The 17,553-nt window shown below is 39.0% G+C and overlaps 1 protein-coding gene across 5 annotated transcripts in view; it reads left to right on the forward strand.

The window, feature by feature from the left end:
• Window positions 1–15,326, forward strand: part of DIXDC1 (DIX domain containing 1) — a 97,527-nt gene extending 82,201 nt beyond the window's left edge. For 4 of the 5 annotated variants that reach the window (XM_009424149.5, XM_024347405.3, XM_001144981.6 and 1 more), the window contains 3 exons: window positions 9,435–9,540; window positions 10,521–10,629; window positions 11,700–15,326. In XM_009424149.5, the coding sequence (XP_009422424.2) occupies window positions 9,435–9,540; window positions 10,521–10,629; window positions 11,700–11,780 (296 nt within the window). In that variant the 3' untranslated portion in view covers window positions 11,781–15,326. Of the gene's footprint in view, window positions 1–6,498; window positions 6,848–9,434; window positions 9,541–10,520; window positions 10,630–11,699 lie in introns of those variants that run through there. The other variant, XM_016921977.4, reaches the window with a different exon arrangement.
• Window positions 15,327–17,553: the final 2,227 nt, after the last annotated feature.

Below are 17,553 nucleotides of genomic sequence, written 5' to 3' on the forward strand. Positions count from 1 at the left end.
TAGAGAGAAAAGAGTAAAAAGCAACGAACAAAGCCTCCAAGAAACATGGGACTATGTGAAAAGACCAAATCTACGTTTGATTGGTGTACCTGAAAGTGACAGGGAGAATGGAACCAAGTTGGAAAACACTCTTCAGGATATTATCCAGGAATACTTACCCAATCTAGCAAGGCAGGCCAACATCCAAATCTAGGAAATACAGAGAACACCACAAAGATACTCCTCAAGAAGAGCAACCCCAAGACACATAATTATCAGATTCACCAAGGTGGAAATGAAGGAAAAAATGTTAAGGGCAGCCAGAGAGAAAGGTCAGGTTACCCACAAAGGGAAACCCATCAGACTAACAGCGGATCTCTCGACAGAAACTCTACAAGCCAGAAGAGAGTGGGGGCCAATATTCAACATTCTTAAAGAAAAGAGTTTTCAATGCAAAATTTCATATCCAGCCAAACTAAGCTTCATAAGTGAAGGAGAAATAAAATCCTTAACAGACAAGCAAATGCTAAGAGATTCTGTCACCACCAGGACTGCCTTACAAGAGCTCCTGAAGGAAGCACTAAACATGGAAAGGAACAACCGGTACCAGCCACTGCAAAAACATGCCAAATTGTCAAGACCATCGATGCTATGAAGAAACTGCATCAATTAATGGGCAAAATAAGCAGCTAACATCATAATGACAGGATCAAATTCACACATAACAATATTAACCTTAAATGTAAATGGGCTAAATGCCCCAATGAAAAGTGACAGACTGGCAAATTGGATAGAGTCAAACCCATCGGTGTGCTGTACTCAGGAGACCCATATCACGTGCAGAGACACACATAGGCTCAAATAAAGGGATGGAGCAAGATCTACCAAGCAAATGCAAAGCAAAAAAAAAAGAAAAGCAGGGATTGAAATCCTAGTCTCTGATAAAACAGACTTTAAACCAACAAAGATCAAAAGAGACAAGGCCATTACATAATGGTAAAGGGATCAATTCAACAAGAAGAGCTAACTATCCTAAATTTATATGCACCCAATACAGGAGCACCAAGATTCATAAACCAAGTCCTTAGAGACCTACAAAGAGACTTAGACTCCCACACAATAATAATGGGAGACTTTTACACCCCACTGTCAATATTAGACAGATCAACAAGACAGATTAACAAGGATATCCAGGACTTGAACTCAGCTCTGCACCAAGCAGACCTAATAGACATCTACAGAACTCTCCACCCCAAATCAACAGAATATACATTCTTCTTAGCACCACATCACACTTATTCTAAAATTGATCATACAGTTGGAAGTAAAGCACTCCTCAGCAAATGTAAAAAACAGAAATCACAACAAACTGTCTCTCAGACCACAGCACAATCAAATTAGAACTCAGGATTAAGAAACTCACTCAAAACTGCACAACTACATGGAAACTGAACAACCTGCTCCTGAATGACTACTGGCTAAATAACGAAATGAAGGGAGAAATAAAGATGTTCTTTGAAACCAATGAGAACAAAGACACAACGTACCAGAATACCTGAGACACATTTAAAGCAGTGTGTAGAGGGAAATTTATAGCACTAAATGCCCACAGGAGAAAGCAGGAAAGATCTAAAATCGACACCTTAACATCACAATTAAAAGAAATAGAGAATCAAGAGCAAAGAAATTCAAACGCTAGCAAAAGGCAAGAAATAACTAAGATTGGAGCAGAACTGAAGGAGATAGAGACACAAGAAACCTTTAAAAAAATCAATGAATCCAGGAGCTGGTTTTTTGAAGGGATCAACAAAACTGATAGACCGCTAGCAAGACTAATAAAGAAGAAAAGAGAGAGGCATCAAATTGACACAATAAAAAATGATAAAGGGGATATTACCAGTGATCCCACAGAAATACAAACTACCATCAGAGAATACTATAAACACCTCTACGCAAATAAACTAGAAAATCTAGAAGAAATGGATAAATTCCTGGACACATACACCCTCCCAAGACTAAACCAGGAAGAAGTTGAATCTCTGAATAGACCAATAACAGGTTCTGAAATTGAGGCAATAATTAATAGCCTAGCAACCAAAAAAAGTCCAGGACCAGATGGATTTACAGCCAAATTTTACCACAGGTAGAAAAGAGGAGCTAGTACCATTCCTTCTGAAACTATTCCAATCAACAGAAAAGGAGGGACTCCTCCCTAACTCATTTTATGAGGCCAACATCATCCTGATACCAAAACCTGGCAGAGACATAACAAAAAAAAGAGAATTTTAGACCAATATCCCTGATGAACATCAATGTGAAAATCTTCAATAAAATACTGGCAAACCGAATCCAGCAGCACATCAAAAAGCTTATCCACCACAATCAAGTCAGCTTGGGATGCAAGGCCGGTTCAACATACTCAAATCAATAAATGTAATCCATCACATAAACAGAACCAAAGACAAAAACCACATGATTATCTCAATAGATGCAGAAAAGGCCTTCAACAAAATTCAACAGCCCTTCATGCTAAAATCTCTCAATAAACTGGGTATTGATGGAATGTATCTCAAAATAATAAGAGCTATTTACAACAAACCCACAGCCAATATCATATTGAATGGGCAAAAACTGGAAGCATTTCTTTTGAAAACTGGCACAAGACAGGGATGCCCTCTCTCACCACTCCTATTCAACATAGTGTTGGAAGTTCTGGCCAGGGCAGTCAGGCAAGAGAAAGAAATAAAGGGTATTCAATTTGGAAAAGAGGAAGTAAAATTGTCTATGTTTGCAGATGACATGATTATATATTTAGAAAACCCCATCATCTCAGCCCAAAATCTCCTTAAGCTGATAAGCAACTTCAGCAAAGTCTCAGGATACAAAGTCAATGTGCAAAAATCACAAGCATTCCTGTACACCAATAACAGACAAACAGCCAAATCATGAGTGAACTCCCAATCACAATTGCTACGAAGAGAATAAAATACCTAGGAATCCAACTTATAAGGGATGTGAAGGACCTCTTCATGGAGAACTACAAACCACTGCCCAAGGAAATAAAAGAGGACACAAACAAATGGAAGAACATTCCATGCTCATGGATAGGAAGAATAAATATCATGAAAATGGCCACACTGCCCAAGGTAATTTATAGATTCAATGCCATTCCCATCAAGCTACCAATGTCTTCTTCACAGAATTGGAAAAAACTACTTTAAAGTTCATATGGAACCAAAAAAGAGCCCACATTGCCAAGGCAATCCTAAGCAAAGGAACAAAACTGGAGGCATCATGCTACCTGACTTCAAACTATCCTACAAGGCTACAGTAACCAAAACAGCATGGTACTGGTACTAAAACAGATATATAGACCAATGAATCAGAACAGAGGCCTCAGAAATAACACTGCACATTTACAACCATCTGATCTTTGACAAACCTGACAAAAACAAGAAATGGGGAAAGGATTCCCTGTTTAATAAATGGTGCTGGGAAAACTGGCTAGCCATATGTAGAAAGTTGAAACTGGATCCTTTCCTTACACTTTATACAAAAATTAATTCAAGATGGATTAAAGACTTAAATGTTAGACCTAAAACCATAAAAACCCTAGAAGAAAACCGAGGCAATACCATTCAGGACATAGGCATGGACAAGGACTTCATGACTAAAACACCAAAAGCAATGGCAACAAAAGCCAAAATAGACAAATGGGATCTAATTAAACTAAAGAGCTTCTGCACAGCAAAAGAAACTATCATCAGAGTGAACAGGCAACCTACAGAATGGGAGAAAATTTTTGCAATCTGCCCATCTGACAAAGGGCTAATATCTAGAGTCTACAAAGAACTTAAATTTACAAGAAAAAAATCAAACAACCCCATCAAAAAGTGGGCAAAGGATATGAATAGACACTTCTCAAAAGAAGACATTTCTGCAGCCAACAGACACATGAAAAAATGCTCATCATCACTGGTCATCAGAGAAATGCAAATCAGAACCACAATGAGATACCATCTCACACCAGTTAGAATGGCGATCATTAAAAAGTCAGGAAACCACAGATGCTGGAGAGGATGTGGAGAAATAGGAATGCTTTTACACTGTTGGTGGAAGTGTAAATTAGTTCAACCATTGTGGAAGACAGTGTGGCGATTCCTCAAGGATCTAGACTAGAAATACCATTTGACCCAGCGATCCTATTACTGGATATATACCCAAAGGATTATAAATCATGCTACTATAAAGACACATGCACACGCATGTTTATTGCAGCACTATTCATAATTGCAAAGACTTGGAACCAACCCAAATGTCCATCAATGATAGACTGGATTAAGAAAATGTGGCACATATACACCATGGAATACTATGCAGCCATAAAAAAGGATGAGTTCATGTCCTTTGCAGGGACATGGATGAAACTGGAGTTCATCATTCTCAGCAAACTATCACAAGGACCAAAAACCAAACACCGCATGTCCTCACTCATAGGTGGGAATTGAACAATGAGAACACATGGACACAGGGCGGGGAACATCACACACTGGAGCCTGTCGTGGAGGGGCGGACGGGGGGAGGGATAGCATTAGGAGAAATACGTAATGTAAATGACAAGTTGATGGGTGCAGCAAACCCACATGGCACATGAATACCTATGTAACAAACCTGCACGTTGTGCACATGCACCCTAGAACTTAAAGTATAGTAAAAAAGGAAAAAGAAAAAGAAAAACCCTCATGAAAATCTTAGGTATAAACTTCATAAAATATGTGCAATGACTATACTGACAACTATAAAATAAGGATGAAATAAAGATTTAAATAAACGGAGAGATATACTGTTTATGGATTGGAGTACTCAACATTGTTAAGATGGCCTATTCTTCCACAAATGATCTATAGCTTCAATGCAGTTCCAGTGAAAATCCTACCAGGCTTTTGTAGATATAAACAAGCCAATTCTAAAATTTATAGGAAAGAATAAGGGGACTAGAATTAACTGCCCTCCCAACCCAAATGGTGAAAAAGATGAACAATGCAGTTGGTGGACCATACTGTCTGATATCAAAATTAACTGTAAAGTTAGGGTAATCAAGACAGTGTAGTATTGGTGAATTGGTAGATACATAGATGAGTGGAACAGCATAGAGTTAAAAATAGACACATTTTACCAGTTGATTTTCTACAATAGTGCAAAGATGAATGATAAAGGGATAGGCTTTTCAAAAACGGTGCTAGAAAAGTTAAAGATCTATTTTTTTAAGTGAGTTTGACCTATACTTCATACCATATGCAAAAATCAACTCCAAATGGGTAAGCCTAAACTTATAAGCTATAATTATTAATCACCTGTTTTGTGGTACTTTTCAAAATCATGTATTAAATTTGTAGATATACACAAGGATATGTTTCTGAGCCATTTATCCTGCATGAGTTTTTTTGTACGTGTTTTTTATAGTAATGCCATAATACTGTAATAACTATCATTTTGTCATACGGCTTTATGTTGGGTGAGACAAGTTCTCCCTCATTACTCTTATTTTGCTTTTTTACTTGAAAAGTCTATGCAATCCAACTCATTCTTCATTAGTCATCTGAATCAACTTTTCACTAGTATCATCAATGATATTTTTACCAAAGCAGTCTTTGCCTATTAGACCCCTGTGTAGCATTTGACATCATGATTACTCTTTCTTTGACATTCTCCCCAAATGTGTACATAACATTTGTATTAGTCAGCTTGGGCTGCCATTGCAAAATACCTTCAACTCTCTTAAACGACGTAAATTAATTTTCTCACAGTTCTGGAGGCTAGAAGTACAAGATCAGGTTGCCAGCATGGCCAGGTTTTGGTGAGGGCTCCTTGCCTGGCTTGTAGAAGGCACCTTGTCTCTGTGTCCTCACATGGGGGAGAGAAAGCTCTGGTATCTCTTATAAGGACTAGTTCTGTTGGATCAGGGCTCCACCCGTATGACCTCATTTAATCTTATTACCTCCTTAAAGGCCCTATCTCCAAAACAGTCAAATAGCAGATAAGGGCTTCAACATATGAAGTTGACGGGGTGGGGGGTGGGGGGGGGGGGGGGGGGAACAAATTCAGTCCATAGCAATATTATTTTCATATTTATTTTATTGTATGGTAACTGTTTTGCTATTTCACTCCACTAGACTTTTGAGCTCCTTAAGGGTGGGGATTATATCTAATTTATTTGTGTATCTCTAATACTTGATACATAATAAGGCACCCAATAAACATTTAAAATGAATAATGAGATGACGTAATTCATCTTATGTTCCCCTGTCTTAGGTAATGGTATTACCATGTATCTGTCTTCCCAGGTTGTAAATCTCAGTCATTGTTTACTTTTCCCTTTTATATACCCTATGTTCAACTATATCCCTAGTACTAAGACTTTGACTTTCTAAAGTTCTTTCAAATTCATCCCTTCTCTGGCTCCAGGGCTACATCTTTCCTATCATCATGTGTCAGATTGTTTTTATTGCCTCTTAACAGGATGTCTTAGTCAGTTGAGTGTTGCCATAAAGGAATACCTGAGGCTAAGTAACTTAGGAGGAAAAGAGGTTTGTTTGGCTCACAATTCGGCTGGCTGGAAAGTTGGGCATCTGGTGAAAGCCTCAATCGGCTTTCACTCACGGCAGAAGGCAAATGGGAGTTGGCATGTGCTGAGATTACATGGAGAGAGGAAGCAAGAGAGTGGAGGGAGGTGCCAGGCTCTTTTTAACAAGCAGTTTTGTGGGAACTAATGGGTGAGTACTCACTCCTCCTCCCCAAGGAGGGCATTAATCTAGTCTTGAGGAATCTGCCTCCATGACCCAAACACTTCCCATTAGGCCCCACCTCCAACATTGGGGATCAACTTTCAACATGAGGTGTTGGGGGACAAACACCCAAACTACTGCACAGGATTTCTGGCTTCCAGTTTGTCCCATCCAATCCATACTTTGCTGCGAGATCAACTTTTCTAAAATGCCAGTCTAATCATATCACTACCTTTTAGTAACTTTCCATAGCTTAAGACTAACATCTTGAACTCTTACCCTGTCAGAGTCTTTTGTGATCTGGCTGCTGCCTACTTAATTACCTCACAACTTCCCAATGTATTCATTATGCTCCAGCCTTACTAATTCACCTACAGTTTTGTAAATATATGATCCCATTTCATGCTTCTGCACCTGTCCTTCCCTCTTCTTGGAATACTCTTTTCAACTTTTGTATCTCGTGATTTTTAAAAGGTGCTTTTAAAAAGGACTCTCCAACCATGGGCCCTTCCTGACCTGTTCCAGGTGGAATTAACCTCGCCATCTTCAGTCTTCCAATACAGCTTGTAGAAATCTGATTTTAGTGTATTGTAATTATTTGTAATTGTATCCATCATCCATACTAAATGATAAACTCTTGGAGGTTGGAGACTACATATAGTTTATTTTTATATTCTCAAATCGAACACACAGTAGGTAATAAATGTTTGTTGAATGAATGAATAAATTAAATATATAGCTTTAATGTTAAAAGTGAGTATTTTATTTATTCAACAACCACTGTGTGCTGGGCACTGTGCTAGATGCTGGGGCAAAGGAGAATTATGGCATGTAGGTTACAATAATTGGCATTCTTTTTTTTTTTTTTTTGGAGACAGAGTTTCACTTTGTCACCAAGGCTGGAGTACAGTGGCTCGATCTCGGCTCACTGCAACCTCTGCCTCCCGGGTTCAAGCAGTTCTCCTGCCTCAGCCTCCCAGGTAGCTGGGACTACAGGCACATGCCACCACGCCTGGCTAATTTTCTGTATTTTAGTAGAGATGGGGTTTCACCGTGTTGCCCAGGCTGGTCTCAAACTCCTGAGCTCAGGCAATCCGCCCACTTCGGCCTCCCAAAGTGCTAGGATTACAGGCATGAGCCACCGCGCCTGGCCAATTAGCATTCTTTGAAGAAAAACTCTGAAAACAGACTGAATGCCATTTGTGTTCAAAGAGGGGACGTTCCTTTGTCTTTTTCCCCTCTATTAATTCATCCTTCATATTCCTTATTTTAAACCCCCTCCCAGAACTACTGTTCTGTGGCTGCCAATCTGAATGCCTAGAATAAGTTAAGAGGAAGATCAGTACAGGTGGAATAGCAGGAGATATTTTAGTAACAGTTTAATTATTAATTTTTGATAAAAGGTTCTGATTGGTCATTTCTCCTATGAAAGTCATAATTACAAGGACTTATACTTTTCCAAAAGTACTTTTTTAAAAGGTAGAGACAGTCCAGGTGCAGTGGCCCATGCCTGTAATCCCAACAGTTTGAGAGGCCAAGGTGGGTGGATTACTTGAGGCAGGGAGTTCAAGACCAGCCTGGCCAACATGGCAAAACCTTGTCTCTACTAAAAATACAAAAATTAGCTGGGCGTGGTGGCACACACCTGTTATCCCAGCTACTCGGGAGGCTGAGGCACGAGAATGACTTAAACCTGGGAGGTGGAGGTTGCAGTGAGCTGAGATTGCACCACTGCACTCCAGCCTGGGCGACAGAGCGAGACCCTGTCTTTTTTTTTTTTTTTTTTTTTTTTTTTGCGGCAGGGACGGAGTCTCACTCTGTCACCCAGGCTGGAGTGCAGTGTCACGATCTCGGCTCACTGCAACCTCCACCTCCCGGGTTCAAGCAGTTCTCTGCCTCAGCCTCCCAAGTAACTGGGATTACAGGCATGTGCCACCACGCCCAGCTAATTTTTGTATTTTTAGTAGAGATGGGGTTTCACCATGTTGGCCAGGCTGTTCTTGAACTCCTGACCTCGTGATCCACCCCCCTCGGCCTCCCAAAGTGTTGGGAAATACAGGCGTGAGCCACCGCGCCTGGCGAGACCCTGTCTTAAAAAAAAAAAAAAAAAAAAAAGTTTATCAACAAACCTGTGTTAAAGACCATGGCATCAACACTATAGATCTTAAGTTGCTAAGGTTCTGTACCTTTTAGACTGGGAGCATAAGCCCCTTGGGATCTGAGTTTCTAAGGTTGCTTTGCTTCTGTGGTTCTTGTTCCTATCGGTTTTTCTTTCTATGAGTCACATGAGTATTCTCTACTACGGACCTCCAAAACCTAAATATTGGCAGAGTCTACAGCTTCTGCTGTGTGTCTACCCGGCCTGGCTGAAATCTTCCCATGCTTCTCTGTCCTTTTTTGATCTTTAACAATGATACCTGTCATATCAGTTGCTGTTCCCCTAATATGAGTGAGGAGTGATGAGTCCTCGCGATCGTGTCCATGTCTGAAGCAAGTCTTGTCCTCGTGGTCCTAGGCAACCATAGCATATGGACATTGTGTTTGGCAAGGGTGTGAGAGCTGTGGGCTGTGACCTCAGGCAGCTTTGTTCTCCCGGGACACTTTGAATAACTGCAGATGGCTGGTTTAGAGCAAATGAATGTTCTAACCACAGTCTCTTTCTGATTGTAGAGTTGCCTCACTCACAGAGCTCTCCAACTGTCAGCAGCACCTGTACTAAAGTGCTCTATTTCACTGACCGGTCACTTACGCCCTTCATGGTCAATATACCAAAGAGGTGAGATTCTGGGATCATTGTATTTCACTGTAAAGAAGGAAAGGAAGGCAGAACCTCATTAGTTACTGCCCACATGAGCAGCTGAAAGGTGTTTGAGAAGCAGTATAGTGAGATCTCACTATAGTGAGATAAGCCAGAAAGACAGATTCTAGTTTCAGCTTTGCCACTATTCAGTGGTATTATAAAGGACAAGTCATGATCTACTACTAGATACAGGTACAATAATAGTACTTCCAATCCTGATAACTATGCAAATATGGCTCTGCATTTGGGAAAATCTTTTTTTTTTTTTTTAAGTGTTCAAAATAGCTCCTGCTGATACAATGGATTGCAGCCTGGCACTCACTCCAGGACTATGACTAATTGATCTTTGTTACTATTCAATGACTGCAGCTAATCCCTATTGAGAAATTATGTCAAAAACCTTCCAGAAAGTTAATGTGCTCCCTTTTAAGGGAAATGGTTTTGAAATAAAAATATTTAAACTCTGCAACCAACTATTGAGAGAGGTTATAGGATTTTTCTTACTTAGTCTGCTTATTGAGTCTGGGTTAGAAGCCAGCTTCCTAAAGATAGAGGGATAAAGATCATGATACTTGATTTGATTCTACCATCCTAGAGAATTGGGATATTGTAGCAAAGAAGAAAATCAAGAGAACTTTGATATATTTATGGTTATTCAACAAATTTTATTTCAGGGACTTTATATCTTATTTCCAGAGAAAAGTGATTTGGCTTCTGAAGCAATAAGTCAATTTTAAATTCTCACATCACCCCATATTTAATACTGTTTTCATTCCCTAGTGATGACTGGTTCTCCAGCCTCTGCTGTTTTAGTCATCTGGGTTATCGGGGCAGTGACCTAACAAGGGGCTATTTCTGCTTATTGACTTTGGCAGGGGGCTGTGTTTAAAGTTAACATCTTATCTTTACAGCTATTGATCAACAGTCTATTTTAGTGCTCTCTCCTTGTGTTGCAGGTTGGAGGAGGTGACGTTAAAGGATTTTAAAGCAGCTATTGATCGGGAAGGAAATCACCGGTATCACTTCAAAGCACTGGATCCTGAGTTTGGCACTGTCAAAGAGGAGGTAAAGAATCTGTGGGGATTCTGTATGGTATTATTGGTCCTTTCTGAACCCTGAAGCCTCCTGTTCAAGCACTAGTGTCCAGAAGTACATGAGTTCCCTGACTAGGTCAGAAGAATTTGCCAGAGCCTCAGACCATGGTCTGATTACTCTAGACAAGTGGTCATAGAATAGTCCAAGATGCTGATAGGTTCTTTAGTTGTAGGACTTCATCATTTGACTGAGAACTTGGATATAATTTTTATTTTAAATTATTTTGTTAGGGAAAATAAAGAACCTAAGACAATAAATAATTTTCCATCTGCAGCCAAATCTTAGAAAACTTCTTGCTTCCTATGTAGAGCAAAATAAACACGCATGGATATATGGAACTGTGTATTTCTCATAATGAAATCAAGGAACTTCTAGGGAGTTATGTATGCTTATGCCCAACTCCTTGAGTAAGTATTTTCTTAGCCTACGCGTCTCTTTATAATCCATTTGTCAAAGATAGACTTTTGGGGGAATACAGTTCTGGGTTATATAGTATTACAAGTGGATTCACTGCAGTTACAGAATGAAAAAAGTTATTATAGAGAAAGTAAAATTTTATTTTGTAAACATTTCCTCAGTGAAATGTTTTAGTAACCCTGTTTTATTAGTGGCTTAGGAAATGAGTTGAATGAATTAATGAAAATAACTGCATCTGAGAAATGTGTTAAAATGAGTCTTTTTTCCCCACCCTTTCTTTACATTGCCTGGTAACTAAATTTTCCACTTTCTCATTTTTAAAATACTTAACACTACATCTTTCCTCTAAGAAGCCCAAAGTACTTTGTGATTGGTAATTTATTAATTCATACAAATCTCTATGAGCAAAGTAGTATCAGGGATTTTTTAAAACCATTTCATAGATGTGGATCTAAGAAAAAAATAAAATATCAGTTGCAGTTCTAGGGACAAGACCAAAAGGACATAGACTCTTAACTCAAGGCTTTCTTCTACATGGTTGAGGTCTTATTTTTATTAGCAGCAATTGTTTAGTGAGTGAGATTCCCTGTTTTTTCATTGTGGCTTTTTGTTTTTTTCTCTAGATTTTCCATGATGATGATGCCATCCCTGGATGGGAAGGGAAAATTGTAGCTTGGGTGGAAGAAGACCATGGAGAGAATTAATGCCAAGTATCAGATTGAGGGCTTATGGAACCTGGTCACTCCCTGGCTGCTTCACTCAGGAAAGGGAACTAAAACCAGAATACACTAAGAAGTTTCTAGTTTGTATGCCAAAACAGAAGCTTCTCCAAGCATGATGGCTACAGGTCAGTCCTATTTCTGTGCCTGGCATATCTGGTACTTAAAATTCTGTCCAAATGTAGACCATGGGTTCATCTGGAGTTCCTTGTCCGTGGGAACACAGTGTTCTATTCTACTCTGAGGACAACAAACCGAAGGCCTTAAACGATGGGGATGGATGATCCCGCCTCTGTAGGGGCATGGCTGCTATTATCTGGAAACTAGGAATTGGATGCATCATTCCTGTGTGTTACAGTATTATTTTAATTGGCCTCAATGGTTGCAGCAATCAGAGTCCCAGCGTTTGTACTCACAGACAAGGCAAAGGTACCAGCTTTTCTGTTTCTTTGAACCTACTGCAAACCAAGAATAACTCATGAGGTGGTACCAAAGATGAAAGCCCAGTCTTCAGTAATCTTTTGAACCAGACGTGGATGGTGCTGAATTGTTGCTTGGATGGAAAAAGGGCTGCCCATGTTGTGCTACACTATGCTAAAACTGTAATTTAGTAAGACCTTGGGCTGCCTCTTCTGTCTTAACTGGTTCTGCAGCTTGTCCTTTTGCCCACATAGGGCCTATTTCATGTACTGTTAGTTTTCTCTGGGGACTCTTTAACTTTAGAGCCATTTCTTTTTCTTCAAACTGATGAACTTTTGTTTGAAAGGCATAAGGAGTGAAAAGCTCCTTGAAAATCCAGGCGGGTATGGAAAGGTGCTGCTACCCATATCTTTTTGACTTTCTTTGTTTCATGACTTTAACTCATGGCATCTCCTTTGTAGTAAAAGGAGACAGACCATTAATTTCAGCATTTCTTTGTGATTTATAAGTACTGAGCATGAAGTACTTGTCTGCCCCTCATTTCAAGGCCAGAGTTATTTTCTATTTATGTATTAGTCTAGGCTGATCCTTTAGGGCACAATAGAAACCATGGGGCGTGGAGCATGAGTTGTGAATGGCAGGGATCATTCTGGGTAAAAAAAACCTAGAATCATTTCTGATGTGCAACATTGTCAAGTGAAGAAGCTAACAGTTCAACTACCGAGATTATTTGATAACCTGGGTTTTCTCATTCATCCATCAAGCACCATCAACCAGTCGGCCATTATTATTTATATATGTATTACCAAAAGCAGTCTATCTGCCTGTGACCTCCAATGTACACTGCCAAACACAAGAGTAGGACACATCTGTTCTGGGTTCTTGACCTATCTGTCTCCAATTCATCTCCCCTTTTCAGCCATTTCAACAAACTACTCTTTGGAGCTCTGAGATGACATCTTGTTGTTTTATATAGATGTATCTTTTTAAAATAGTTCACGTTTGGAGAATTCTTTTGTACTCATTTGCTTTTTGTCTGAGAACCATGTCTATTTTTATAACTGGAGTGTGAGTTCTCTATCTTCTCACATTCTGTATACTGTATCCATTTTCTAGAGAACCCAGTAGCTTTTATACAGTCTCTTCTTACCACCCCTTGTGGTTTCAGAACAAGCTTTATTTTATTACGAGTATATTAATGACAACTAATTCCTGTTCCAATTCTACCTGTTTTAGTTGTGAAGGTAGTTTTGTGTAATCCAGTTGATTGCTCCTCTGGCAGAGAGAAGGAGCTCAAAAGATACTTGATGTCTTTCATGTAAGTTTACCTGGTCTTTTCCTATTGAAGAATTTTTCATCAGAAACGACTGGGAAAGTTTGGGAAAGTCAGCAAAAGAAAGAATGCATTTCGAAAGCAAACAGAAGAAAAAAGTATATTCTCACAGTTTTTCCCCAGGAAGTCTGGAGAAAAAGTCCTCATGTCACCAGTTTCTCTGTTGCATGAATTTTAGTGTTTTGCTATAAGACAGCATGAGGGCTATCAGGCCAAAATTCATTATTGTATTTCCAATACAGTTTGTCTTGAATGTCTGTCTCTTAAACCAGTTTTTACTTGTCAGTTTTCTCTCAGCAAACAGTCTTACTATTATGTGGAATTTAACTTTTCAGAGAAAATTTCCAAAGTCCTCTACCTTATTTGGCTTTTATCTGTGTCTTTTGGAAAAGGAGCTGCATGGCCTCAGTGCCTCCATAAAAAGCTTAACTTGAGTTAATGGGAGAACATTAAGATCGTTTTTTTTCCCTTTTAGCTCGGTAATCTCATGTACCACAGGTAATGACCAAGCATCTCTGCTAGAGGATGTACCTCTCATAACTCCTGTGTAAAATGAGGATCCTGTTGGTGATCCTCATTCCAGTTTCCAAAGCGAGAGGAGCCTTCTGAGCAGAAGTATGCAAGACTGATTCTGTTTGGAACAGTTTCCTATTTGGCTGCATTCTAGAAGGCCTCCTGACTTATTCATAGTATTGTCCCCTGGTGGCATTGGTGTGGGGTAGCTTGTCCTGCTACTTGCTAAAGTTCTCTTTCTTTGAGAAAACTGAGGAACCAGAATGCTTAGTGTTCATAAAATAATCTCTAAACCATGTTAGGTTAAAACAAAATGACCATCTCACAAAAACGAGTTTAGTTGAATGCTCAATTCCTTACAAAATCTTCATTTAAGGTTGAGTGTGGTGGCTCATGCCTGTAATTCCAGCACTTTGGGAGGCTGAGGCAGGAAGACTGCTTGAGCCCAGGAGTTCAAGACCAGCCTGGGCAACATAGGAAGACTCTGTCTCTACATAGAAATTTTATTATAAAAGTAGCTGGGGATGGTGGCACACACCTGTAGTCCCAGCTATTCAGAAGGTTGAGGTGGGAAGATTGCTTGAGCCCAGGAGTTTGAGGTTGCAGTGAGCTGATCATGCCACTGCACTCTAGCCTAGGCTACAGAGCAGGACCCCATCTCCAAAAAAAAAAAAAAAAGTCATTTAAAAACTGAAGAATGTTCTCTTCTTGCTCAGTTCCCTAAATTAGCTGGGGGGATTGGGATACTTTACAATTTTTACATTTTTAAATTTGAAGAATTTGTTTTAAACTTACTTGGTAATGGCACTTCTACTTACTGACCAACTTTTCAGCTCTTTTTGACCAGGATGGTTGCAAATTAGGGAAAATATCTTTATACTATACATCCAATTCAAGAGGACTTTAATTACTTAAAAGCATTTAGGTCATAATTAAAATTATTTTCACTGTTTCCATAAAATAAGCATTATGATTGCACACTCCTTCTACTGTCTGAATTTATGTAAGAGGTATAGCTTGCTTAAAATACATATATATGTAAAGTTATATTTTCTTAGAAACATGGATGTTTACAGCCATTGCTTTCAAAGAGATTATTACTGTGTATTCTCCCTGTTTTACAATATGTTTTCATGAAGACTATGTTACACCAGAGGCTTCTGATTATCAAAGTGATAACCAGTTTTAACTGCCGGTATGTACCAGATTTGTGAACTAATTTAAAAAACCACAAACTATGAATAAAATGGAGTTTGCAAACTAAATATCATTAATGATTTTCACTTGCATTTACTGATGAGATTAATCAATAAAGCCATTTACATTTAGTGAAAGCAAATTTCCTCAAGTGATCTCCCTGGTAGCATGTTTACTCACTATGTGGAGTGGAGATAAGAATTACTTTATTGCTACAGATATTTTACAATTAGTATTTCTATGTAAGCACATAGGCTATTATCAAGGACAATTTATTTAGCACTTATTTTGAAATTATATGTAAACATGCAAACAAATAAGAACCCGAGAGTATAAACTCTATGACAAAAGTCAGTATGCAAGCATTAAGAACTCTTTCAGAAATGTGTATTTAAAATGACCAGAATTCCCAGATCATTTGAAAGCTGCCTCTTAAATGCCTCTTATCAATTAATCTTAAATGTTTGCTATATTAAATTCTTTATCCCTGAGTGCCTTCATTTGACTTCCAATTACGTGTTTTCAACTATTAATTGGCTATCCCATTATGTTAAAGTTAAATATGTACATAACTCAAAATCTTTCACTACCAACTAATTTCTCTTTCTCTCAATATCAGTGATATCACCATTCTCTTAAGTATCTCTATTTCAAACCTTTGAGTCTTGAGTCTCCTTTTCCATAATTTCCTTTATCCAGTCTGTTTAGTGGAATTCAAGCTTGTTCTCTCAGGACTGATTTGAGAAACCTAAGCATTCCTAGCCCACCTCTGGGGTAAGCTTGCCATCTCTGGACTGTTTGAGCTATGCATTCCTATAATTTAACTACACTTAAGTCAAAAGTATATTCAAGACACAAACTCGCTATTCTTTGAAAAATGCAAAACAGTGTTTAAGCAAGCATACCTAAGTGCACAACAGATCCTGAAGATCACCTCATACTTTATACCAAAGGCTAATTTAGATCCAGTTATTAAGTTCAAATGCAGCAAAAGCAGCAAGATATTTTAGCCAACTCAAAAACATTTTTATAATAATTTATAAGTCCTGGGCGGGCATGGTGGCTCGCGCCTGTAATCTCAGCACTTTGGGAGGCCGAGGCAGGTGGATCACCTGAAGTCAGGAGTTTGAGACCAGCATGACTAACATGGTGAAACCCCGTATCTACTAAAAACACAAAATTAGCTGGGCATGGTGGCACGTACCTGTAATCCCAGCACTCGGGAGGCTGAGGCAGAAGAATCGCTTGAACCTGGGAGGTGGAGGTTGCAGTGAGCCGGGATCATGCCACTGCACTCCAGCCTGGGCGACAGAGTGAGACTCCATCCCCAAATAATAGTAATAAGTCCTTTCAGTAATTACAATTATTCTTTCATTGCTTCTTCCAATTGTTAATTCATAAGTTGTACATAATTGTAACAATATAATTGCTCTCTTCATATTATTTAAAATATGCCTTTTCATTCAATCTGGAAATTTTATATTTCTCAATTATATTGCTTACATATTATTCTGATAGACAGCTGTACCTGCTTAAACATTCCAATTTAAGTAGGCATGAAATAGTACATCCAATCTGTTTTACTTTTCCAAATTAATTGTTAGCAAGATTAGCCCCCATTTTTTTTTTTTTTTAACAGATGGGAGTCTCATTATGTTGCCCAGGCTGGTCTCAAACTCTTGGGCTCAAGTGATTCCCCCACCTCAGCCTCTCAAGCATTGCTGGGACTACAGGCATGCACCACCGCTCCTGGCTAAAATCTTGTTTTAAGTTTCTTCCCTCCAACTTCCTCTTGCGTTCTTGGTGTTCTCTAACCATCTCTACAGGGGGGAGGTGGTGATACACAGCACATGCTTCCTCCTTATCTAATATCACCTTCAGTTCAGAAACGATGTTTTCTAATTAAAACAACTTTACAAGAGAAGCGTGCCTAACAAAATGTGTAGATGACTTTTTATTCATTGATTCAAAAGACATACATTCAGCCCCCGCTATTTACTGGATATTAAGCTCTGGGGCTACATGGAAGGACCACGCAGACACTCTTCGTGCCTTCAACGGCTTACAGTTAAGTTTTTCAAACATTTGAAACATAACGAAGCTTTTGGTTACTTAAAAGAATTCTATGGTATTAGGGAGCAACACCTGTTTTGTAAACCTATATCTTCATACAGGGAATATGCTTAATCTTGCTACAGTATACATGAATGCGGGAATGTATCTTCCTCTGGGCTGCCTTTCGTACCACTTGGCTGGGTGGAACACCTGTTCACTCCACTTTCCACTTGGGCTACA

This window comes from Pan troglodytes, chromosome 9, assembly GCF_028858775.2.
Source record: "Pan troglodytes isolate AG18354 chromosome 9, NHGRI_mPanTro3-v2.0_pri, whole genome shotgun sequence".
NCBI classification, from domain to species: domain Eukaryota; kingdom Metazoa; phylum Chordata; class Mammalia; order Primates; family Hominidae; genus Pan; species Pan troglodytes.